Source organism: Alosa alosa, chromosome 8 (genome assembly GCF_017589495.1).
Source record: "Alosa alosa isolate M-15738 ecotype Scorff River chromosome 8, AALO_Geno_1.1, whole genome shotgun sequence".
In the NCBI taxonomy this organism is placed as follows: Eukaryota; Metazoa; Chordata; class Actinopteri; order Clupeiformes; family Clupeidae; genus Alosa; species Alosa alosa.
The window spans coordinates 25,824,655-25,851,350 of NC_063196.1; the positions used below are offsets into that span (position 1 = coordinate 25,824,655).

At 44.2% G+C, this 26,696-nt stretch overlaps 1 protein-coding gene across 1 annotated transcript; it reads left to right on the forward strand.

Annotated features, from left to right (window-relative positions):
• Positions 1-40: 40 nt before the first annotated feature.
• Positions 41-13,022, forward strand: thbs1b (thrombospondin 1b). Its single transcript, XM_048250341.1, has 23 exons — positions 41-245; positions 382-464; positions 715-1,274; positions 1,403-1,478; positions 1,709-1,798; positions 1,913-2,022; positions 2,262-2,390; positions 3,254-3,350; positions 4,115-4,288; positions 4,451-4,627; positions 5,068-5,241; positions 5,387-5,514; positions 5,940-6,092; positions 6,306-6,524; positions 6,665-6,772; positions 7,418-7,577; positions 7,848-7,966; positions 8,956-9,190; positions 9,303-9,530; positions 9,867-10,138; positions 10,264-10,361; positions 10,565-10,704; positions 10,828-13,022. Exons 2-23 carry the CDS (start codon positions 401-403, stop codon positions 10,833-10,835), a joined length of 3,519 nt encoding a protein of 1,172 aa, XP_048106298.1. The 5' UTR covers positions 41-245; positions 382-400; the 3' UTR covers positions 10,836-13,022.
• The last annotated feature ends 13,674 nt before the right edge of the window (positions 13,023-26,696 follow it).

Consider the following 26,696-nt stretch of genomic DNA (forward strand, 5'->3'; position numbering starts at 1 on the left):
GAATGTCATGAAACTATTTAAATAGAACTTTGTTGCCTGTGCTGATTAGAATGGTACCAGCCTCTTAAACTAGACAGAAGAAACATCTAGTGATCTGAAATTGAATGAAAACAGAATTTTTCAGAACTTACAAGCATTAATTCTGGGGCTAAAAAATCATTCGTCTTATCATTTGAAACATAAGGATTACACTGCCGGTGCCGTTTGGATTGTACAGTTTTTCATCGCTATTTTTCACTCAACAGGTAAGAGTTAACACAGGGCTATCGAAATTTGTGAGCAAGTTATTACTTTTCACCTGAATGAAACCTTACCTGTTGCATTCCATAATTGAAAGTTGTGGGGAAATATTAATGAAATAATATTTGTTATGTTCTACAGGAAGCGTACAAGTGCTGAAATGAAGTTAACAGGAATATTTTTGTTGCTGATGGTTTGGCACAGTGAGAGCGCAAGAGTCGCAGGTGAGACAGAAACACTTGCGCAGTGTGTAGAGGGATTCCCTTACTGTTTTAAGTGATGCGATGAGTAAAATGCATGCTTGTTTTAAGAAATAATACAGAATTTATATGTTTTATTAAGCATGTGTGCAGTAAAATAATAAAAAAATAATTCCGAAGTTTTTCTCGCTGATATTCGTTTGGACTGAATTTATCCAATTCGATTCAACAGTACAGAATACGCTAATATTAATGCGCTTTGCTCCCTCCACAGAGACTAGAGACGACGACAATATGTACGACCTATTCGAGCTAATCCAGGTCCCTAAGAAAAACCATGGGGTCAGCCTGGTGAAAGGCGACGACCCATACAGCCCCGCCTACAAAATCCTGAACCCCGACCTGATCCCCCCGGTCCCCAAGAACGCCTTCAGGGACCTACTCGACTCAATTCACACGGAGAGAGGATTCCTTCTCTTGGTCAATTTCAAACAGGCCAAGAGGACCAGAGGCAGCCTGCTGACCATTGAGAAGCAAGACGGCTCCGGACCTATTTTTGAAATAGTTTCCAATGCCAAGGCCAACACGCTGGACATTGTGTATTCCACGGAGAACAAGCAACAGGTTATGTCCATTGAAGATGCGGACTTGGCAACGGGGCATTGGAAAAATATCACTCTCTTCGTGCAAGAGGACAGGGCTCAGTTGTACGTAGGCTGTGAAGAGGTGAATACAGTTGAGCTGGATGTACCTATCCAGAACATCCTGAATAAGGACATCCCTATATATGCAAACTTGAGAATCGGCAAAGGAGCAGTCAAAGACAGGTTCATGGTAAGCGCGCTTGTTTAAAATCGATAATTAAGTTATGACTGGATATGACGTTAAATGGTTATGCATCGTTTTGTATGTTTCCTCTGTTTGTTTGTACAGTTAATCATGGTGATTTTTTTTTTTTACAGGGTGTGCTTCAGAACGTGCGTTTTGTATTTGGAACGACTCTGGATGCGATCTTAAGGAATAAAGGCTGCCAAAGCAGTAAGTGTCCAAACTTAAAACATTGCTGAATGAAGGTCACATAGACAACAGAACTGTCAGTAGGCCTACCTACAGTATGCCATGCTTTGTCTGCTCTTTCCTAATACAAACATTTGAGGATTGAGTGTTTGTGCATCAGGCGCCAGGATCAAATTGCCCCATTTGAACAGTAGTTACTTTGTTTTTACATGTTCACAAGGAAATAACAACTGCAATTTATTCTTTTACAGCAATTCTGACAGACCTCATAACCTTGGACAATCCCATCAATGGCTCTAGACCAGCTATCAGGACAGATTACACTGGCCACAAAACAAAAGGTAAACAAAACTTTTTACCCCTTTTTGGAAACATCTTACTCTCATTCCAAATCTCATTTAAAAAGTGTCACTCAGGATTCTTGCACCTAAATCTTTTTGTCTATCACCACGCAGATCTTCAGATGATTTGTGGCTTCACCTGTGATGACCTGGCAGCCATGTTCAAGGAACTGAAGACCCTGGGGGTGGTGGTGAAAGACCTGTCGGACCAGCTCAATAAAGTGGTAACGAAACTCCTTCAGCCTGTCACAAAAAGATAGTTTGCAGCAATACCAGTGAGGTGATAGAAGTCTAGTATGAACCTATTTTTTAGCCATCAGCATGTTAAGTGTGATGTTTGATTTGATGCAAAGATGCCTACTTCATTCTGAGAGGCAAAGACATTGAAACAAACTGAGCCGTGCTTCTTTTAATCCCATCTGAAACACATTATTAACACCCCCCCCCCTACTTTCCCCTGCAGACTGACCAGAACAGAGAGCTCATGAAGAGCATCAACATCAACAACATCAGCGTCTGTATCCACAATGGCATTGTCCACAAGAACAACGACGAGTGGACCGTGGACGACTGCACCGAGTGCACTTGCCGGGTGAGCATCCTCCCTCAAGTACGCCGCAGACCACCTCTCGACCCGCTTCGCCCGAGAAGCCAGCAAGCGCTTTTTTTTTTTTTTTTTTCTATCTTTTTTTTCAGGCCCCTGAGGGCTTGGCAATTTGTGTCTTTTCGAGCTGACAGCCATCCCAAACAGTGGGTGCCAAGCAGGCAGTAATTAAGTGCACTTGGCCTTGGTGTATTGATGTAGGCTTAACTGGGCCACTTGCACAGCCAAAGGTGTGTCTGGCTCCCTCCCCAGGTCTCTCATTAAGGCCAGAGGTTGTAGGTTTCTGTGTGTGTGTGTGTGTGTGTGTGTGTGTGTGTGTGTGTGTGTGTGTGTGTGTGTGTGTGTGTGTGTGTGTGTGTGTGTGTGTGTGTGTGTGTGTGTGTGTGTGTGTGTGTGTGCAGAGGGGGTCAGAAAAAAGGGCAGGAAATGAAGAAAAGAGAGGTCTGTATGGGAGGATTTTTTTTTTCTTGTAAAGAATTAACTTAAAGCAGCACCTCCCTGGCTGGATGCCTGATTGTCCCTCATGTGAAGCGACAGCTATAAATGGTAAACTTGTCAGCACACCAGGGCGTCAGCATGCTTAATTGGAAAAGAGTTGGACAAGTCCAAGAGGCTGGTGCCAGGCTTACTTCTCCAAAGCTGTTGGCAGACTATCCTTTTATGCTTGTTTTCAGTCAGAGTGATAAGCTTGCTGTAGCCCCCTGCTAATGTCTGAACTTTTCCACTGATTATGACGTGGAATGTGCAAGGTTCGGACACAAGATTAAGATCAGACAGTGGTTCTTAAAGTCCCCCACACACACACACACACTCCTGAATGACAGGGTTTCTTTGTCCCCTCCCCTCTGCAGAACTCAGCCATCGTGTGTCGCAAGATCTCCTGCCCTCTCATTCCCTGTGCCAACGCCACTGTGCCCGATGGGGAGTGCTGCCCTCGCTGTGGCACCCGTAAGTATCTATCGTGCCCACACTAAATACACTGTGCCATCGGCAGGGTAGCATGTAGCCAAGCCACAACAACCAAACTACCCAGTGGTAGAACTGGCAATGAAAGACTTGTACGTGCTAGTGAACAACACTTATTGAACTGCATACCTTTGAACCAGGTAATAGCTGTAATTGGTCTATTTGGTTAAAGCAGAGTAGAAAATGAGTGGGCCATTTGGGCGGGTGACTCCCGGTCGAGGGAGAAGCAACATTTTCCACACACCTACAGTGGTTCGCTTCAGTGGCTTCAACTTAAATAAACATGGAAAACCCCACTGGTTGCCACCTCGACCGTTTGAAGTTAGGACACGATCAAGACATGCTTCAAAATTCGATTTCCACCCTTCCACCATTTCTGGGGGTGGAGGAGGAGGAGGAGGAGTAGGAGGAGGAGGAGGACTACTCAGATGAGATCCCTATGTGTTCAGAGCACACAAAGTGATTCCAGCCCTGAGCATAGTGCCAGGTTCCCCTCAAGTGCTCGAACTTAGGCAGCCACAGGCTAAATCAGGTCCATTAGGGCACAGCACGAAAAGCCCCCTCCCTCTCTCTCTTCTCTCCCCCTCTCTCTCTCTCTCTTTCTCTCTCTCCCTCTCTCTCTCTTTCTTTCTTGCTGGTGCTTTAGAAAGTATGAATAGTTCACTCTATTGTGTCTCACTCTCTCTCTCTCCCTCTTTCTCTCTCTCTCTCTCTCAATCACCCCCTCCCTCTCTTTCCCCACACAGCGAGCGACTTTGCTGACGACGGCTGGTCCCTGTGGTCTGAATGGACTCATTGTTCGGTGTCCTGCGGACGAGGCGTGCAGCAGCGGGGGCGCTCCTGCGATCGCATCAATAACAACTGCGAGGGCACGTCGGTGCAGACGCGCGACTGCTACCTCCAGGAGTGCGACAAGCGCTGTGAGTGGCTCGCCAATCACTCCCAGTAGCACTCACACGACCATGTTACTTCATGTTTTGTTTTGTTTTGGATTGCATTTGTTCTACTTTGTTTTTGATAAAGTTTGCTTGACTTCGTTTTGAAAAAAAGTGACACCCCCCCCCTCCCCTTTTCATCTTTAGTCAAACAAGATGGCGGCTGGAGCCACTGGTCACCTTGGTCCTCCTGCTCGGTCACCTGTGGCGCTGGTGACATCACCCGTATCCGCCTCTGCAACTCGCCGACCCCGCAGATGAGTGGCAAGGACTGCGAAGGAGAGGCCAGGCAGACGCAGAAGTGCCAGAAATCACCCTGCCCCAGTAAGAGCTCCGCACCAAACCAACCAATCAACACACATTACATTACATTACATTACATTTGGCTGACGCCGCATTTTTAAGCAAAGCGACTAACAACATGGTAACAGTTAAGTTTTAAAGCAATTCTCTCAACAATTTTAAGACAATTTAAAAACGGTAGAGTACAGTAAGAATAAGTGCATCAGTGCATCAGTGAGTGCTGAACACACACACAATACAATCAACACACTCACAATGCATTCAAACTGCATTCATGGATCTATTGATAGAAATCCAAAGAAAGATCTGCACACTGTTAGACGCTCCCATAAACTGTATTCAGCAACTCTTATTCTTCTACTGTAGATACTCATGTCTCTATTGGCACTGATGCAGAGGGCTGGGAGAGCTATGTCTGAGGTAGAGTGCTAAGAGTCTACTGTTTCTGAACTCCCTTTTAGTCAATGGAGGCTGGGGACCCTGGTCACCCTGGGACACCTGCTCAGCAACCTGTGGAGGAGGAAGGCAGACCCGCAAGCGCCTCTGCAATGACCCGTCGCCCAAGTATGGGGGCAAAGACTGCATTGGCGATGGCACGGCGACCCAGACATGCAGCAAGCAACCCTGCCCTATCGGTGAGTGTGTGTGTGTGTGTGTGTGTGTGTGTGTGTGTGTGTGTGTGTGCGTGCGTGTGTGTGCTTTCAGCCTGTTTTTTTTTTTAGTGTGTGTAAGAAAGGCTCTGGACCTGGCTCTGATTGCTATCTCTTTGTGTGCGTGCAGATGGCTGCTTATCCAACCCCTGCTTTGCCGGCGCCCAGTGCACCAGCTTCCCCGACGGCTCCTGGAAGTGCGGCAAGTGCCCATCCGGCTACACCGGCAACGGCATCAAGTGCAAAGACATCAATGAGGTAAACAGCATGGAGTGTTGTTTTTTTCATCAATGAGGTAAACAGCATGGAGTGTTGTTTTTTTCATCAATGAGGTAAACAGCATACAGTAGAGTGTTGTTTTTCATCAATGAGGTAAACAGCGTTGAGTGTTGGTGTGTTTTTTTTTCAGTCAAGGTGTTTTTTTTCCTTTAAAACAATGTTTAAAAGTTTCAAATTATTAATAGCAATTAATAGTTGGAAGAATACAACAATCTATATGAGAATGACTTATTATTACCATTATCATGACAGCTTCCTAAAGCCTAACCCAACCTACCCACACCCATACATACCCTCCCCCTCAAAAGTGATGGATTTTACTTCCCATTTTTTCTTGTCCACCACTCAACGCAACCCCTATTTAACATGTTACCTCTCTCTCTCTCCCTCTCCCCACCCCACAGTGTAAGGAGGTTCCTGATGCCTGCTTTGAGTTCAATGGCGTGCACAGGTGTGAGAACACTGTCCCAGGCTACAACTGTCTGCCCTGTCCCCCGCGCTACTCCGGGCCCCAGCCCTTTGGCAGAGGTGTGGAGGAGGCTGCTGCCAAGAAGCAGGTAGGAAACGTCCGGATGGGTGTACATTTTCATAGAATGTTAGCAGAGAATGTAACATTTTCATAGAATGTTAGCAGAGAATGTAACATTTTCATAGACTGTTAGCATAGAATGTTACATTTTCATAGAATGTTAGCGTCTTAGCTATGCTAAGCCATCACATGAAGCAGGTGATGTGATGGCATGTGTCTCACAAACTTCTCTACTGCGTAGGTTTGCACTCCCCGTAACCCCTGTCTGGACGGAAGCCATGACTGCAACAAGCACGCCCGCTGCAACTACCTGGGCCACTTTGCTGACCCAATGTTCCGCTGCGAGTGCAAGCCTGGCTTCGCCGGGAACGGTCACATCTGCGGCGAGGACACCGACCTGGACGGCTGGCCCAATGCTGACCTGGTCTGCGTGGAGAATGCTACATATCACTGCAAGAAGGTAAGCTAAACAAAAGTGTAGAATGGACAATGTTAATGCTGTGTATTGTATTGTGGAAATATGTGTATATTATGACATAAAAAGTGTTTGGGCATGGACTTGGTTGCCTAAAATTGGTGTGTGTGTCCCATGAACTGTAGGACAACTGCCCCAACCTGCCCAACTCTGGACAAGAAGACTATGATAAGGACGGCATTGGGGATGCTTGCGATGATGATGATGATGATGATGGCATTCCTGACGACAGGGTACGTCATATTCACGCTGAACTCTACAGTTAACTCGTTTGTGGGGTTGAGTGAGTGAGAGTGTGTGTATGTGTACAGTATGTGTGCGTGTGTATGTGTATGTGTGTGGGGGGGAGGTTGAGTGGTGGCTCTGTCTGTCGAGAGCAGATGTGTGCGAGAGGAAGTGAGTGAATGTCCATGTGTATGTGAGAAAGAGTGTGTGTGTATGTGTGTGTGTGTGTGTGTGTATAGGCACACTGCCACTTGTGTGATTCATCATTCATCATTCATTCGTTTGAAACGAGAGGGAGAGTGAGGGGCAGGGAGTGCGGCAGAAAGCAAACTCTGCTTCCCTCAAAGCCAAACCTCAAATTCCAGCACTGAGGTACCACTCTGAAAGAGCCCCAGTGTACGCTGCTAATCCCAACATTAGATTTGGGATGAATTCTAAATATAAAGGCCCTTTCAGGTCTCTTTTACAGGCACATTCCTGTAAAAGAGACCCACTCATGCCCTCAGGGAAATTACAAGTCAAACATCTAAAAATTTCTCCTCGTCTGAAGTTTTATTTTTATAATCCGTGTGAACTTTGTTTTAATACCGTGGCGCTATTCTTGAAGGCTAACATTCTTCTTTTGGATATTTTCCCCCTTTCCTCCGAAACAGGATAACTGCCCGTTCGTCTTCAACCCCAGGCAGTATGACTATGACCGCGATGACGTTGGAGACCGCTGCGACAACTGCCCATACAACAGCAACCCCGATCAGACAGACACAGACAACAACGGAGAGGGAGACGCCTGTGCTGTCGACATAGATGGAGACGGTAAGAGTTTAAAGTTGTACATGGAAATTGAACGTTCTAAAGATTATCTGGGTTCATTGAATTCAACATAGAATTTTAGAACCTTCAATTGTAGCGGAACGGAATCTTATGTTAGAATGTTCAAAAACCCAAACCTTCAAGGGTTAAAAAAAACAAAACACCGCCTACCCTCACAGGAGCCCGTAAAGAACTTCCCTTTGAGGGAAAATGCACTTTATGTGCAGTTTACAATAAAAGTCCTTACCTATTCCCTGTGTCTCTGTTCATCAGGCATTATGAATGAGAAGGACAACTGTCCCTATGTCTACAACGTCGACCAGCGCGACTCAGACCTTGATGGAGTTGGGGACCAGTGTGATAACTGTCCTTTGGAGCATAATCCTGACCAGGTGTGTGTCTGAGTAATGTGTGTGTGTGTGTGTGTGTTTGTGTGTCTGCGTTTGTCTGCAAAGTTCATGGGGGTGGAGGAGGAGGAAGGAAAAGCATGCAGGTGTTAGTTGTGATACAAAGAAAGTCGCGAGGATCCGCTATATAGATCCACCCAGGCCCTCATCATAAAGGGGAAAAACAAACTTGTGAGTAGGAACTGTGGGGAAGAGCAGTCGCTTTAACACGCTATAGAAAGGTGGAGAGACAGAGGGGGGGAAAATCCTCCGCACCTCAGGGGCGCATCCAGTGAAAGACTCTGAAAAAAAGAGGGGGAGGTTTAGGGTTTTTTTTGTATAAAGGGGTACTGGTGCGATCACTAAAGCCAAAAGGGATTGCAGGAGGGGTGGGAGCCTCTTAATAAGGATCGGGGCCAGGCTGTGGGTTCATGCGTGCCCCGTCGGCACACAATCCTGCCTCCGGATCGCACCTGTGCCATGGTTAAGTGAGAAGCAGGAATGCACGCTGGAAGAACAACAGGAACCGTTGAGGTTTGAGGTGGGGTGGGGTGCTGGCGTGTTGGCTTAGGGAGGGTGGATTGTGTTCTTTCTCTATTTCAGGAACCAATGAAAAGATGTGTTATATCTCTGCCAAAGGTGCAGGGTGGGGGGGGGGGTAGAGTGTCCCATGCTCCAGGGGAATGCCTCTGCTGTGAGTGCCTGCCCGGTGTGTGGGAATACACACGTGTGGTTTTGAAGTTTACGGTCATAAAATTGCTTTGTCAAGGGATCATGTAAATTGACTTTGGCAGGCCCTTAGGGCTCTCATTCTGTGTTTTCTTCTCTGGTGTTGGTAAGTGACTAACATGAAAGAGAGGCGAGCGGAGGCAATAGCACGATACCGGGAGGCGTTGATTACACGGAGAGTGAGCAGGACGATGGGATCGGAGTGGACAGATATAATTACGATAGAGCAGACGTGAATACCATGCTTTTTTTTTTCATTCCGATAGCTTGACTCGGACTCGGACCGTGTGGGAGACAAGTGTGACAGTAACCAGGACATCGACGAGGATGGTCATCAGAACAACCTGGACAACTGTCCCTACATCCCGAATGCCAACCAGGCAGACCACGACAAAGACGGCAAAGGTGATGCCTGCGACCACGATGACGACAACGACGGTATTCCTGACGACAAAGACAACTGCCGTCTGGCTTTCAACCCAGATCAACTCGACTCCGATGGTAAGCTGATTAAGCAAGTGAACCTGTGAATGGTAATACAGTACTATAGCGTTCACGTTTTAGCAAAATTAGAGACATATCATATAACTACAGTCGTTCTCCCAAACACCAGGTGATGGCCGTGGAGATGCTTGCAAAGACGACTTTGACGGAGACAATGTGCCAGATATCTACGACGTCTGCCCAGAGAACTTCGACATCAGTGAGACCGACTTCCGGAAATTCCAGATGGTGCCTCTGGACCCCAAGGGCACCTCCCAGATCGACCCCAACTGGGTGGTTCGCCACCAAGGCAAAGAGCTGGTACAGACAGTCAACTGCGACCCTGGCATTGCTGTTGGTGAGTACTTTATGTTCTCCACGCTCATGAAAACAATTCCATTTACAATTACTCATTTAGCAGACGCTTTCACTCACAAAGCGACTTATAGCACAGATATTGATTTCCTTCACTGTCCAATGTATGCCCCATGGGAATGATCTTGTTTATCTACCAGACTCCTCTTCCTACCAGTTTCTCTAACACTGTATTGAACTTGAATTCAACTGGTCCTATTTCCATGTTCACCTTCACTAAAATCATTTCAGGAGAATTGGATTGAAATACCGACACATTGCTGAAGGTACTGACAAATGCTCAAATCTCTAACGCACCAACATCTCTACATTTTCTCAGGCTATGACGAGTTCAACGCTGTGGACTTCAGTGGCACCTTCTTCATCAACACCGAGCGCGACGATGACTACGCCGGCTTCGTGTTTGGCTACCAGTCCAGCGCGCGCTTCTACGTAGTCATGTGGAAGCAGATCACACAGACCTACTGGTCAAACAAGCCCACCAAGGCCCAAGGCTACTCGGGGCTGTCCATCAAGGTGGTCAACTCCACCACGGGCCCTGGCGAGCACCTCAGGAATGCACTTTGGCATACTGGAGACACGCCAGGACAGGTAAAATGATCCCCCCCCCCTTATCGGTTTTGGCCTTTCTGGAGAGCAGAACTGATGAGCAGACGATGACTACTGACATCTACTGACACGGCCGCCCATCTCTTGTCTTCTTTTCCCCTGTCCAGGTGCGCACCCTGTGGCACGACCCTAAGAATGTCGGCTGGAAGGACTTCACTGCTTACAGATGGCATCTGACACACAGGCCCAGGACTGGGCACATCAGGTGGGCAACGATGAGGAAACAAGTAGCACTAAAAACCAGAGATGCTGTTTAGCATGGGGACAGAGGCCCAGTGATCATATCGCCCTCATTTCTGAGACTTCAAACTTTTGAAGATGTTTTCTGGGCATAGCTGCATAATGGTGTTAACTGAAGGAATGTGAAAGCAATAAATGTGTGTCTGACTTTGCTTGTGTTCATTTCAGGGTTGTAATGTATGAAGGCAAGAAGATCATGGCCGATTCAGGAAGAATCTACGATAGGACTTACGCTGGTGGAAGACTAGGTCTCTTTGTTTTCTCTCAAGAGATGGTGTATTTCTCCGACCTCAAATATGAATGCAGAGGTAAGCAACATGCCTTGAGTCTACCACTATTTCTTCATTACATGCCTGTTTACTTGTCAGATTGTAGATAACCACACGATCAAAAGACTTAATTTCTGTTTTATTTGTGTTTTTTTCTTGTAGACTTGTAACTGCCTGGGAAGCAAGCTCGTTGAGGGATGCACCTTTCTGTATAAACGTGAACATGTATTCCAAGCAAAGTCCAGGGACAGGATGTTTTTGTTTTTGTTTTTGTTTTTGTTTTGTTTTTCCATTATTCTTTATTCTGCGGCACGCACATTGGTGGAGCTAACCCCGGCGAGGGTAGCCAGCTTCAGTGTAAAGAAAATAAGGGGGATGGGGCAGAGGCTGGACTGGACTGGATTGGACTGGTTGGCTGAACTGACCGCCAGCCAAGAACCAGGACCCCTCCACCAAGAGCAGGTAGAGCAGAAACAAAAAAAATGCCCCAAAAATCCCTCCCCAGCTCCACTTTGCTTTGCTTGTTCGGGAGACCTATATCTCTCTGAAAGACCTCGTTCAGCTCTGTGTGGGAAGAAAGATCCCTCCAGACAACTATGCACTTCAAAAACCTTTAAATCTCTCTCTCTCTCTCTCTCTCTCCTCTATTCTTGCTCTTTCTCTTTGGATGGATGAATAGTTGGATGGTTGGATCACATGGATGGATGCTACAAGAATGAGTCTGACCAAACTCACTGCAGGTCTTTAAAAAAAAAAAAAAAAAGGTTTTGGCACGAATTTATTTTTAAGGACAAATTTCCTCAAAGGATGAAGAAAAAGCAGTAGGGCCCATCGAGCTTGGGCCTCTGAATGAGAGTTGGACAGCTAGATAGACTGAAAGTATGTAAATAGAGCTTAGATGTATAGTGTGTAACATTACTCCAAAGTCAGTGTAGAAAAGATGGTGCATTCATATCAAAGTCATCGTGACGAAACATTTAAGTCCAGCCTTTTCATGCAAGTTTTGAATGAAAAATGAACTCTTATTTTATCAAGTAGCCTCTATGTTGAGGTTCAACAGCAATGCTCGTATTCTGTGGCTGGCAGTGAATCGTGTTAGGTGAGACCAGTGGGCAGGGAATACTCAGGGTAAGATGGTGGACCACCATCTTAGTTTTGTCCAAACCATCCATCTTAAGATTACAAGGAAGTTCGAAGAGAAGAGGGCATGGACAGAGAAGTTCTAGACAGCAGCACCATTTTGTGATCACAGTCAAAAATACAAACCAGGATCTATCTCGGGGAGTATTTAGAACGAGAACCATATGGGAGTTTGATTCTGATAAGATGAGTCTGCCCTAATGACAACGGCCCATTAAAAAGATTGATGGACTAAGACCAAAAAGTGCAGTGGGACAAAATTTGTCCACCAAGATGTTTCAGTGAAGCTTCCCTCTATGTCGTTGAGACATTTAAAATGTTATTATTTAATTGATGTACATTTCCCCCTATTTATTTTGATCCAAACTAGGAGAGCTCTCTTGAGTAGAATGCAGGTTGAAACCTACATAGCCCTGTACAGAGTCCATTGCCTTCCATCTCTTCCTTCCTCTCTGGGGTCAATAGATTTCACAACTCTCCAGGAAGTGCCTTCCACACAGTAAGAATGACCTGTGTGCCTTTTCTATAGAGAGAGATAAAGGAAATATATATTTTGATGTACAAATATTACCTCATAGCTGTTGTACAATTCGATCAGATGAAAAAAGAATTCCTAGTATTTTTCTTTTTTTTTTTCTCGAAGAAACACAATTTGGTAAAACTTCCTATTGCTACTGTAGCACAGGCTGTAAATAGTACGATAATTTTTATCTTTGGGAATGAAACAGCCCTTCTTTACCCTTCCTTCTCCTCCCTCTGCACCGTAATTAGGAAAAAACACAACGGGAGAGTTTTTTTAATCGATTCTTTTGCCAGTACTTCCAGTGTCTAGTACTTTTATAAGAATAAGTTATTGTTCTGTTGGTCTTTTTTTCTGTTTTAAGTCGTGTCATGTGTGTGTATCTGTGTGTGTGTGTGTGTGTGTGTGTGTGTGTGTGTGTGTGTGTGTAGATAAATGCTATTTAAATAATTTATCGGGGAAAGCCTTCTCTGGAGGCGTCTCCGTCTGTATAAACGGTTTGCACACTGACGTGAGGATGTTCTGTTCTTTATTGTTTTTACTTTTATTTTTTGTTCTCTTTTTGTTATTTTTTTTGTACAATTAGTGTTGCTTGTCTGTAAACATTTTTACTTAGTTGTACAATGCGAAATGTTATTTTTATCCATGGCAATTATTTTGGTACATACTTCGGAACAATAAACAGATGTAAAGTCTCTCAAAGCCTCTCTGTTTGTTTCACTCGGCTGCTTTCCATTACTGCGTGCCCCTCATAGCCTTGTTTATATCATAAGGGCACACTATAACAACTTGATCTATCAGAACAAAGGACTCTGTACAGTTAAGGAACTCACCAACATTTGGGAAATTACCTTATTCACCATCTCCTCCAGAGTTAGATAAGACGATACATACAGTACCCATGATACATACCCATGATACATATCCATGACACATACCCAGTATACAGTATACCCATGATACATACCCATGATATATACCCATGATACAGCTTTCCATTCTTGAACTGCATCGAATTGCATCGAATCGCATCGCATCGAATCGTACTGAATCGTTTTTTTATAAACATGTATCTTTTCTTGTATCGAATCGTGCCCATGTATCTAGATGTGAATCGTATCGTCTTTTACATGAGAGATTCACACCTCTAATATATACCCATGATACATACCCATGATACTTACCCATGATACTTACCCATGATACATACCCATAAGCAAGAAAGGTACATAATGGTAAATGTTGGCGTGTTCCTTTAAGGCACTTGGCGTATGCCAGTAGCATGCCAACTTAAGGCAAGGCTTATGCCAGTAGCATGCCAATGGAGCTCTAGGGTTTAACCAAAGAGCTTTTAGTGCTAAACCAAAGTGGCTTTTTTTGCAATCAAAAGCTTCTGTGTGCCCAACAGGTTCTGTACAAGCTGAAACCTAAATCAGCTAACACTGAAGGCTAAGATTCAGTCCCAAGGTGAACTGGCTGAAGTACGCAAGGTTCACAGTTTTACCAAACAAAGAAGACACATGCATAGATACATCAAAGCGTGTGTTACTGTTGAGAGGTATACACATAAACATTCCACACTTGCATCACAGCAGGTGAACATACTGTATATATAAACACACAAACATGTAGAGGAACTGTCCTCTACATAAATACATCCAGCCTTCCACTCAACATCCACAGACATTCTCCCACCCCATTCACACACAGCCGTACCTGCACAGGCGCAAGCACACACACACACACACACACTCCTTCTGGAGGACATGAGGAATGTAACACCAGGGACTCCACTTTGCACTTGATCCTACGACCCCCTCCATGCAGGAGGCTTGTGAGGAACCAGCCAATCCTACTTCACACACACACACACACACACACCGACACCAGCAGCCCCTGACTCCTCAGTTCATCTGTTTATCCAGCCCCACATGCGAGAGATTTAAAAGGGTTCTCTGGCAAACCCACCTCCTTGAATACACACACACACACACACACACACACACACACACAAACACACACACACACACACACACACAAGCAGCCGCTAACTCCCTGCAACCCATCTGTTTATCTTGCCCCTCATGCAGGAGACTTAAGGAGGTCTTCTGGCAGACGTTGCCACTGCTTCTCACTTACCCTGAGTAAACAAGCCGATATTAAAGCGCACAGCACAGAGGAGAGCCAGAGATGGCCAATAGGTCCGAGGGATGAGACCCTAAAGAGCACACGAACGAGCTCTAGGGTGATGGCTCGTCCATGAGAGGGCCCATTGTGAGCTCTTATACAAGGTAATGATGATGGGGTGGGAACCCACTGAGGAGATCTCTAATTCTGTATTCTGGTCTTGTGCAAATGGAAGTCTCATCAGATTGTTTCTTGCATTGAACAAATCAATCTCCCTCTCTCCCTATCTCTCTCTCTCTCTCCCTCTAGTTCTTTCTCTCTCTCTTTCTCTATCTCTCTTTGTATTTCTCACTGTGATAAGCCTCAAAGGCCTTAAAAGCATGCCACTTGGATGAAAAGGCCTGAAAGACAGAAAGATAATAAAAAAGACTTTGACATTCACCATGGATCCCCACTGTAATATCATACCCTCTTTTAGGGTGAATTAACCATCAAATTGTTTAATGGGCTTGAATTGCAGAGATATGCATCAGTTCTTTAATTGAAGTGGTTTGAGGCTGGTTTCATGATATGCTTCGCCACAAACACGCACAGCTACAGGAGGTGTCACAGAGGATACTAATAACAGACGGAGCCCCAAAGGAACTTAACTATTTCCGCGTGCATTATCTAGATGGTCGCAAATTACGGAGCTGTCCGATGACTGGAGCCAAAGACGAGATTATCACCAGCGCTGGTTAGGGAGGCACAAGAGGGACAAACAGAACAAAGGACACTCTGGGTGATTAGCTTCTGAGTGTGTTTAGGGAAACAGGTTGTTTTGGGACAACTTTGTACTGTAGGTAATTAGGGAAGAGCTTTGTGTCTTAAGTGAACTCTTTCCGGAGGAGGTACTGAGACAAACAAACACAACGACACAACGGCACACTGTGTAAATAAACATAGATGCACTGTAAACACGGACACAAAAGTGTACACAGTCACATTACAGGACACACAAAGAGACACCCTCACATTGTGAACTTGCACACAGCCACGCTGTAAATACACATAGACCAGACACACACACACACACACACACAGAGAGTCAGATATATGCAGCACACACAGACACACATCAATTCCCCACCTTCCCAGTGCCATACAGAAATGTTCATTGCCAAGCCCATTTCTGTGTCTCCACATCCATGCTCACCACCACACTCTCCCATGTGAAGGACCCTCCACATGGGAATCGGTTACAGTAATAGCTGTGGTTATCTCACTCTGTGGTTCTCCAAAGACTTAATAAAGCTTAGAATAACATTTCATCCACAGAATAAAAGCTGTAATTTTACAGGCATCTATATATATATAATATATATATATATATATATATATATATATATATATATATATATATATATATATATTGTTCTGGGGTTATTCTGAGGGGCTTCAAAAACTGAAACGACCACCAGGGGAATCTCCTACTGTGCTGTCCAGCATAATGAGTGCAGATATGTTGTGATAACACACAGGGGCCTAATTTAAATGACAGGCAACGTCAGTCAGGCAACAAGAAAAGTGTCTCATGAAATAGAGCTATCTTGCTTTGAAATGAAGCTATCTTGTAGCACATTGGGAAAATGGGAGCATTGCACTGTCCCACCAATGAATTAGCAAATAGGCTTTCACAGATTTAAGTCAGCTGTTTTTAACCTTTAGACTTTGTTTAAGGGCCTTATACAGAGTTGTCCATATTTGAGGATAAAGACAACCTCCATATCCATGACATAAACATTTTGACTTAAAAAAAGTCCGGATTTTTTTCACATAGATCTCAGTTTGTCAGGGTCACTGAGTAGTGTCAACTCCATACAAAAAGAAGCATTGTAGCCTTACTAACTTGAACTAGTAGGTAGCACCGATTTTGTATGTTTCTTATCGCATCGACAGTATTCGGTGACCTCGACAAACTGAGATCTATGATGAAAAAACTCAGAACTTCTCCGTTAAGAAAGACTGTGGCCGTCACACAAATGTGAATAATTGAGGTATTACTATTTGTATAAGTAGAGTGATGATTAATTATTGTCAGGGGTGGGGGTATTGCAAAGACTGTAAATGAGGGGAATTTTGTCAAATGTTTGTTTTTAAAAGCTGTCCTGAAAGCTATCAGTCCCTATGAACTCTCTAAACTTGAGAACAAGTTCTATTACTTTGAATGAGACTATTGTGAGCAGATTTGGGAGCGGATTCTTACTGCAATCAGGGGGATATAGTTATGCATTTACTTTTAAGCTTTTTATTGTCTTCTGTTGTTTCGTGATTGTACATTTACTCTGATTCAAGTCCTCTTTGTTTGAATATTGTCTAAGACCGTTTAAAACTTCTGTTGTTTCGTGATTGTACATTTACTTAAAAAAAAGATATTTGTTCGTAAGATTGTGCCACAAATTGTGAACATCCTCAGCAAAAATGCAACTTTCCACAGTCAACTCCTTGAACTCTGCCTGAACTACTTGGCGTGTGGATTTTGTTTGTTTTCTGCATTGTTTTTGAAGGGCACAAGTGAAGCTGAGAGGCATTTTGAATGTCTTAAATGAATGTTCCAAAACAAGTCTGTGCCCCTCCGTGTTTAGGGTGGTATTTTTTATCCTTCTTGTATTCAGTATGTTCCACCACTATTCTTTCTTTTCATAATGAACATTCCTTTAATGCTCCAAACATTTTAGTCAGCCATTTGCCAAATGGATGTTATTACATCGCTCTTTTATAATGGACACATGCATATTATTTTCATTGGCTGTTTTCTTTCATGGTCTAAAGACGACATTCACACAGGGCCACCTAAGTCAGCAAGGAATGACTTCCCATTTCTTTTAACAAGTAACAGCCAGTGGACTAGCTTGTATTGTAGAAATGCCAAGAAATAGCACATTGAACGTTTGGTGTCATGTGAGCGCTAACTAGGGACAAGCGAGATCTGAATGCTTATCCTGTGCAATTGTGATCAGGTCATGTTCCACCACTCTTGCATAATTCAGACCTGTCGATCTGATGCACAATATCCATAATTCCTTTAGTGCAAGGTGTCAATAAGTGATGAGTGGCGCAAAACCTATAATGTTTGTTCACTTATGACTGCAGGCTTAAACCCATCTCCAGCAGCGTAGGCCTAATAAAACACATGTACAGTCAGACAAAAGAACAGGAAATCTGTATAATGGCCCAACTTTTTAGCCGTGTGAACTGTCATCCTTTGTCTTCAGTTCACATTGCTCTAGCAACAACGGCCATAAATTGTGTTCAGACGCATGTATGTTGTAGCCTACGACATTGTCGGGGAACACAGCGGGATCCCACAGTTGTTTTGCAGCTCCATTTCCCCAAAAGGAAAAGGAGTGTTCCTCTTCAGCCACATGTCCTCTTCCACCCCAACGGTAGCCAAAGGTGAGCTGCAGCCGTCCACGATATAGTTCGTGGAAAAAGTGGACGGCTTATATAAACCGTCCGAGAGGGAGATGAGGAAAAGACGGACTGATCGTTTACTATTCATTAGGCCGCTGGCATGAGATGAGAGGGCGTCGTGGTGGAAGTCAAAAGGAAGTGGACCCAAGCTTTTAATTTCCTGGAGGGAGTGGGCACAGCACGCCCGGTGAATCTCCGCTCCGCTGCTTAAACTCCTGGTTGCTCCTCGAGGTCTGCAATTCACACAGGAGCCTGAGGAAGTCCTGCCATACCTGTCAAATCAGATCCAGCCACCCGAAGCATCAGCTGTAAGCAACAGGCACTATAGAATGGAATAACCTAGAGCAGTGATCCTCACTATTTTTTACACAAGAGCCACATTGGCAGTGCAAATCAAATCAAAAAGAGAGCCACTTTAACAACAACATACTAACTCACCTTTGCAAATGTGCATGTCTACATATAATATATAATATACATATAAATAAATATCCCACAAAAAAAGAAATAACACAGCCAATATAGCTAAATATAGCCAAGGCTTAATAACTTCCTTTCACCTTCATTATTTGGGTGAAGGGAGAAGTATAATTCAGATGTTTGCGTTGTTGTAGTGCAGTATTGTATGTTTATGAAGCACATTTGAAAAAAATATATTGGCTGTGTTACCACATAGCCTACAGTGGGTCCCATTTAGAAACGGCCACATAGCACATTTGCGCTTTCCGTCATACACGCAGATGCATGAAATGTATTACAACTTATTGCCACAAGGTGGCAGTTTAAGTCCGCTGTAGCATTGCCGGTAAACAGGGCAGCGGACTGCATTCAAAGGCGTTGCAAGTGGCAGTGAGATACTGTAAGCAGAATGAAACTAAAGATCACCTCGTTGAAGTCACACAGTAGACTAGGCTAAATCAGAGCTTACTTTGTTTTTATCAAGATGATGGCCTTTGGCGAACAGTTTAGGCCTACTCAAAATGAGTAAAACCAAATTTGGCGAAATCTCGCCAAAGCTGCATACGAGCCACCAATTATAGCTTGACGAGCCGCGCAATGAGTAACACTGACCTAGAGACACTGATAGATGCCAGTGAACAGTGATGAGCAATGCCTAATTATAGACAGCACGGTAGGCCACTAGGGTTAAATATAACATTTATTGTGCTTTACTGATAGTTTTGGGGCCTGAGAGAAACACAATTGCAATCCTCTATATGTCCTGTACATATAGCAGAACTGACAATAAAGTTTCAATAGACTTTATTTGATAACCTGAAACCTGTTCTGTGGTCTACGGCAACAGAAAAACTTGCAGTCTGAAGCATGCCTTGTCTTGAGAGAATAGCGCAGATGTTGCTCAGGTGCTCACTGCATACCAATTCATATGGACGTCTCAAGATCTTGCTCACAATCTATGGGATTCATTTCTAGAGCAGGGGTCCCCAACCTTTTATGTACCATGGACCGGTTTGATTCCCATTTTTTCAACGGACCCGGGTGTTGGGGTTCCATGTTCCGTGTAGTGCATGCATTACTTGAAAAGAACTAGCTCCAGTTATGTATGAACAGTGAAGGTAACGAACTCTTAAAAATGTGAAAAACGTGAACTTGAAGAAGTAAAAATTGAACAATATGAACTATGAAAATTGAACAACTTGAAGCTACATCTATCACGGTGTGAACATGCTTAACAAAATATGGTAACAAACATGGGAACTAAACGTATATTACGAATAATCAGTGGGAGCCCTGTGTCTCGTACGGAGCCCCGGATATGTCATGGGGAAAAAAAATAATTGCACGAAATAGCAATTCGTTCCCACAAAATAATAAGTTGTGGCCACGAAATAGCAATTCGTTCCCACAAAGTACTAATTTGTGGCCACGAAATATTAATTCGTTCCCACGAAATAGGTAATTTGTGGCCACGAAATATTAATTTGTTCCCACGAAATAGTAATTTGTGGCCACGAAATAGGTAGGCCTATAGGCTGTGCACTATACAGCTGGATGAGCAAATCAAGCGCAACTCCTCAAACAGGAACAGTCGCTGTCACACAATGGACAGGGATAGTATTGTAGCGTCGGTGGATGTACATGTTTAACGTTGAATGAGTGTCTCCCAGAATGCAGTACGAGTGAATGCTAGAATGTGTAATGTCGGTTATAATAGTTGTAGTTACGTTTAGCATGTTGTGTATATGTTAGCGTGTTAGTCTCTTTAGTTGTACCTCAAGTGTTTGTCCTCGTGTTGATGTGTGTGGTAAACCCTTGTTGTGTGTTACATGTGCGGCTGAGACTACCCCTGTGTTGCCCTATGTAGTTGTCTGTGTATGTATGAGTCTTCCTGTTCCAATAAATGGCCGTCCTGGCCAAAGGTGAATCTTGTCTGAGGGTGATATCGCTACAATATGGTAGAGTGCTATTTTAGGCTGGGAATTAAATACAAAGACATTTTGAAAAGCCTGACATTGGAGGGATTCATTATTATCGAGAGGCATCTCCACAGACTATTAAGAGCCAGGTCGCTGCACCGGCGTAGGTGCGTTTTTTTATAAGGCGGCCGTGAACATTTCCATTAAAACATGCATCAGATAGCTGGAGGTGAATCTTCACCCCCCCCCCCCTCACTCTCACTTTTTCCCCATCCTCATCTCATCTCACGCCTTCTACCCACACACCCATCACTGTTCCCCATCCTCATCTCATCTCACGCCTTCTACCCACACACCCATCACTGTTCCCCATCCTCATCTCATCTCACGCCTTCTACCCACACACCCATCACTGTTCCCCATCCTCATCTCATCTCGCCTTCTACCCACACACCCATCACTGTTCCCCATCCTCATCTCATCTCACGCCTTCTACCCACACACCCATCACTGTTCCCCATCCTCATCTCATCTCATCTCATCTACCCACACACCCATCACTGTTCCCCATCCTCATCTCATCTCATCTCATCTACCCACACACCCATCACTGTTCCCCATCCTCATCTCATCTACCTACCCACACCCATCACTGTTCCATTTCTTTGTTATTATTTGCATACGCCGCGTGCTGATGAAATCATATCTCGGGCACTTCTATTAAAGATCCGCTTTAACCCTCTCTGCTTCTATCTTTTGTAAAACGTCGCGTTGCAGAGGTGCGCTGACCCGAGGACCTGTGCTGAGATAGATGGACGGTCAGGAGCAACGCAGATGCTGATGGAGAACCGGGACAAATGAAACACTTTTTAATGAAACGTAATTTACAAAGACATTGTAAAACACTGAAAGTTAATATTTTGTCACTAGCAACCTACATCTGTCCTCTGTCAAATACAGTTGCATTTACAGCTCTGAACAAAACCGTTCAAGAGTTATTTAAGGAGAAGTCGAACGTGCGTTATAGTTCATTCATCCCTCCTGGCTGGGACAAATGAAACAGCATGGGGGACGAATGAAACATACAGCTTAAATTATGTAAACTTCCCACAACTTCAATATTTGACAACATACCATGAATGGTACTTCAAGTATGTGTTATTTTAGATAGATTGCTGCTGGGCTATATGTCTTGGTTCATGTCTGTTAACAACTCATTGCCGTCATGGTGATGCGCGTATTATGGAAATAGCATGCACTATGCCATTAATATAGCTAGAATAATGCATGTTTCGAATTATGTAATGTTTCTATAGTACAAAATGTTATTTCAATCTGTTTTTATGTGGTTAAAGCCACCACACATCCAAATAAGTGCCCTTCATGACCCACAGGCCGTCAGTCTCCATAGCAAAACTCGACCCCCTACCTGATAGCCCCAAATATATTTGCATCTTTCTAAAACTGTTTTTCCATGTCTCACCTGCATAAAATATAGTATAAACACAGATACGTGTGCATTGACTTAGAATAAATGGGGTTTACTGCCTGGTCGGAAAAAAATTAGCATTATAGGCTGTTTTGCATCCATTACAAACAAACATGCAATGTGAACGTCTGGGATTGGGGAGAGCACTAAATGCTCTACTGAATAAGCATGAAGTCAAACCTTTAAATGAAAAACACTCTTTAATAATCAAAAAAAATAAACCGCTAATGAAGTAAACTTGTGACCATCAGAAATCGTTTATCGCCTGTAACTCCGTGATAACAGGACGTAACAGGATGGCATTTGGCTGAGCAACGGAGGTTAATATGCTCTATGTTTTGTCCAAATGATGTCTTTCTATTATCGTTGCACTTGGAGAAAACCAGAATGTTTAATTCGTCCCCCGTTTCAATCGTTCCGGTTGTACCCTACTGCAAACCAGAGAATTGAGAGCTGGTGGGGAGTGATGAGAAAAGACACGACAGGCTTCTACAGCTGGCGCTCGATTTGCTCACCCAGCTGTCCAGTGCACGTTAGACTATACATATTTTGTGGCCACAAATTACTATTTCGTGGGAACGAATTAATATTTCGTGGCCACAAATTAGTAGTTTGTGGGAACGAATTGCTATTTTGTGGCCACAACTTATTATTTTGTGGGAACGAATTGCTATTTCGTGCTATTTTTTTTTTGCTATTTTTTTTTTTCCCCATGACATATCCGGGGCTCCGTAATATGAGGTTTCCTCATAGCCTACACACTCTTAAGACCACCGTCATTTGCAATTTCGATCAACTGCTCTTCCTCCTGCGCTGGAAAGTTAGGACTATTCGGGATATTGACATGGGTTGCGGACCCACTCATTGGTTTGCCGTGGATCTTTGGAGGATGGGAAGTAACGCTCAAACTCATTTGAAAGCGCAACAAGGTGATCGCGCACCAGCTGCGAGAGAAAGGACCCTGCCTCAGTCTCTCCCAAAACCCCCACTACTGTTTGGAACATATCAAATACACCCCGATCCACTCGTCGTACCCACAAATCAAGCTTGGCTTTAAATGCAGCGACTTTATCTGCCAGTTTAAAGACAGTCGTCATTCTCCCCTGCAGTGACAGGTTGAGGTCACTAAGCAACCCGAATATGTCACACAGGTAAGCGAGTTTTGACACCCAGCCCTCATCACTAAAATATGCAGCTAACGGTGACTTTTTTTCTGTAGGAAATCTCTGCAGCGGCTCTCGCAACTCAAACACTCTGGCCAGTGACCTGCAACCAACCAACTTGGATAGCGTACCACGGTGACCCATTCACCCTCTCTAACAACTGTGCCTCAATATCCTCTGACATATCATCAATTCGCCTATGGACAGTGCTTGCAGAAAGCGGTTCCTGAGCTATTTTTTAGCTGCAGCCTCCCCAAGGAGTTCATTGCACATGCCTTTACCAGCAGGAAGAATGAACTCTTCCCCAATAGTAAAGGGCTTCTTAGATTTAGCAATCCGACTAGCCACTATGATGCTTTTAGCGCAGCCACGTTCACCGATGTGGTTGCTTTACGCACTAGTTTTTTGTCCTTCTTGCTTGCGTTTCTTACGCTCCAAGAAATCAAGAGGTTTGTCTTTAAGTGTAGGATGCTTGGACTCTAGATGTCGAATTAGCTTTGATGAATCATTGCTTCGTTTGACAACTTATCGCCAAATACCACGCATAAAGGACTTGGTGCATGCGAGTCACCGGTCTCTGCGAAACCATATTTTAAATATGACTCGTCATATTTCGTATTGAATGACCCCTTATTTTTCTTTGAGGTATCTGGCTCACCATTGTCAGTGGGTATTATTGCGAATGTGACATTATTGCGAATTAAATTGAGTTTATTTAGTTTGCATGCATTTTTTTTTAAAGTTATGATCCGTTGTAATGCATGCCAAATAGATAGGGTTGGGCACCGAAACACGGTTCTAATATGTGCCGGTGCCGCACCGGTGCCGACGCAAACGATAGTAACCACATCGAATAACAATGTGGATTTCGGTGCCTCATTTCGGTGGCACTTAAATCTGGCGTTTTTTTTTTGAATACGGGTAGGCTATGAGGCATCACTGCACGTCATGCGCCATCTCTAACGCCTTGCTCTGATAGCAGTGCCTATATCCATACCGTTAGCTCATACCTGTCAACACTCCCATTTTTCCCGGGTTTCTCCCGTATTTCAAGGTCATCTCCCAGCACCCTCCCGTTTTGTTATTTCTCTCCTGCATGGCCATCAAACTTCATTTTAAAATCATTGATCCATTCAGGTTGCCAGATTGTGTATGAAATACACCCTACACATACACAATCACTTAGTTTCAATTTCAACCGTTTTGTGATAGGCTAAAAGGCGTTTTGTTTGGGCAACCCAAAACCCAAATAAGCAAGCGGGTGCCGACTGCGCAGCCTGCGTCTGGTCGTAAGCAAGCGGGCTAGTTGAATGGCCTATTCCAGAACTAGCTGTTGTGAAATTGTTGGGAATTTAATTGATTAACACATCACATAAACTGTTATTGAGTTAATACACTGAACTTGTGCCCTCGGAACCAAATCTGACAGCAAGCAGCTTTGGAGTTTTGGAAGTAGACTGCAGGCAGGCAGCTGGCGGATACATAACTGGCATGCGTAAGGTAATGGTAAGGTAAAAGCAACGACCGAAATGCAGTGTTGAAACACGTGTATGAAACGTATTAAATATGCAAACACAGATCCGGTATAAACACTGACCCCCCCGCCAAAAAAAAATCTCCCGTCTCCTGTTTGCACAACAGGACAGGAGCACGCAAAATCACTTTCCATGTCAATCAGTTGCCTGCCTTGCCTATTTACAAGGTGCGCCTCTGCGCATGAGGCAATGTAAGAGAATCCATACACAGCATTGTAAGTTGGTGTGATTTGAAAACCATTATTTTATGGCAAAAAACGATATTATGTTGCTTTAAAGGCCATGGCTCAGAGACTGATGGAATGGAACACTGGTGACATCAGAGCTGGTATATTTCCCTATGCATGATGGGAAACAGTGAGGTTCTGTTTTGTTCCTTGTTCCTTGAGATGGGCAGAGCATCGGTTGCAACTTAAGTTTTCGTGTGGTTCTCCATGACAGGTCGTGGCTGTCTGTTGTCTAGTTGACGATGCTCTCACGCAAGCAGCAGGCAGCTGTGTATGTCATGCCCAACGAAAAAACAGCAAAAACACAAATATGCTTACGAGTGGGATCCTCCACTTGGCTGGGATTTTGGTTATAAAAACGTCACTGCGGCACATCTCGCCCTCCAAAAAGCTTTTGACAAACATCCAATCTGTTCAAACAAGACCAAGTGGGATGATTGACTCGGCCGGAACGGTTCTGTTCCCCCTCGAGAGGAAGTCTGTGGCTTTCAGGGCCTCTCACTGACAACCGCAGAACCGTCCTCGAGGAGGTGTGATATGTCAGGTGGTGGTGTGATACCGGCGCTCTGTCCTCGTTCTTTCCTACAACCACCACGTAAGCCTTTTTATCCCCCTCACCCCCCCTCCACCTTTTCGTTTCTCTTTTTCACTTCTACCTGCACAAATATACAACATCGGTAACCGTCTCCATGGTGCTATTGTGACAAATGATCAGCGCTCTAACTGTCCCCCATCACAATGAACAAAAAGAGATCACAGGTCAGGGAGTATGTGCCGTTAAGCAATGTAATGTAAGTATGAGTAATAGCCCATGACAGTAATATGTCCCTATAGTCCCTCTTTAGCTCTCTCTGGACAAAAGGAGGTCCAGGTGTCTACAGAGAACCCACATTGTTGTCTGACAGCTGGAGACTAATATGGGTTACTGTACATTTGTCATATTCTCCTCTTTTCTTTTATGAGATTTTTAAACACATGGAGACATAAATGCTGCAAAAAACAGGAAACTGCACAGAAATCAGGGGTGTGATTGGCAAAGATAAAAAAAAAAAAAGGAAAACATCGTACACGGCGGATGCATATCTGATACAGCATCATGCGTACAAAATAGTGAATCATGTGATAGGCCTACTGATATTGATGCTGATTTGCAACTTGAAGGTTGTTGATATTTCAGTTCGAAAGAGAATCAAATTACATCGATTCCTCTCTTCCCAAAGTAACACTGTAAGTCCTACATATCTCCTCCTAAAATAAATGGTAGGCTCTTACTGTTTTAAGCTACTGCGCCAGGATTGTGTAGGCTTAGCGGCTACAACACTAGTTTTACAAGCGCACACACTAAATGGAGCGCTAGGGTTAAAATGCGGACTGCGAAAGTCCGGACTTTTTATCTATCAGCAGCACAATGCTACAGTAGACCTAGGCTATTTCCACTAAAAATTCAGCTCAATATTATGTGCAAGACCAAATTTTACTAAGCATGCCAAAGCTTTGATCTCTTGGCACTGTCACCATAACGTTACGTTTTCTCATGGTGAGATATGGCATCCCGAAATATGTTTTAGACGGGGCGCAAGGTTCACGGAGGTGAACGGCTGGACAAACGCGAAATGACAACAAGGTGTTAACTAAACAATGTAGTAGGCCTAGACAGGCTTTGTGGTTAAAAGCGGATCTATACGAATTGCGTGGGTCTCATTTTCAAGTCGAAAAAAACGGAAGAATCACACCCCTGAGAAATATTGAGGGGGTAGTGTAGCAGCTGCCTATTTGTTTTCTAAGCACCTCTGATAGAATATTGAAAGTTCACAATCTGTATTTGTGAGTGCAGCTGTATTTGTGAATTTGTGAGGGCAGCCGTGGCCTACTGGTTAGCGCTTCGGACTTGTAACCGGAGGGCTGCCAGTTTGAACCCCGACCAGTAGGCCATGGCTGAAGTGCCCTTGAGCAAGGCACCTAACCCCTCACTGCTCCCCAAGCGCCGCTGTTGTTGCAG

What these genes read in the sequence shown, in the direction of transcription:
- thbs1b (XM_048250341.1), top strand. Translation starts at nt 401, where the DNA reads ATGAAGTTAACAGGAATATTTTTGTTGCTGATGGTTTGGCACAGTGAG. An exon ending in CTGCCCTCGCTGTGGCACCC is followed by an intron (nt 3,351 to 4,114) that starts GTAAGTATCTAT and finishes TTCCCCACACAG; the next exon opens with CGAGCGACTTTGCTGACGAC. An exon ending in AGATCAACTCGACTCCGATG is followed by an intron (nt 9,191 to 9,302) that starts GTAAGCTGATTA and finishes CCCAAACACCAG; the next exon opens with GTGATGGCCGTGGAGATGCT.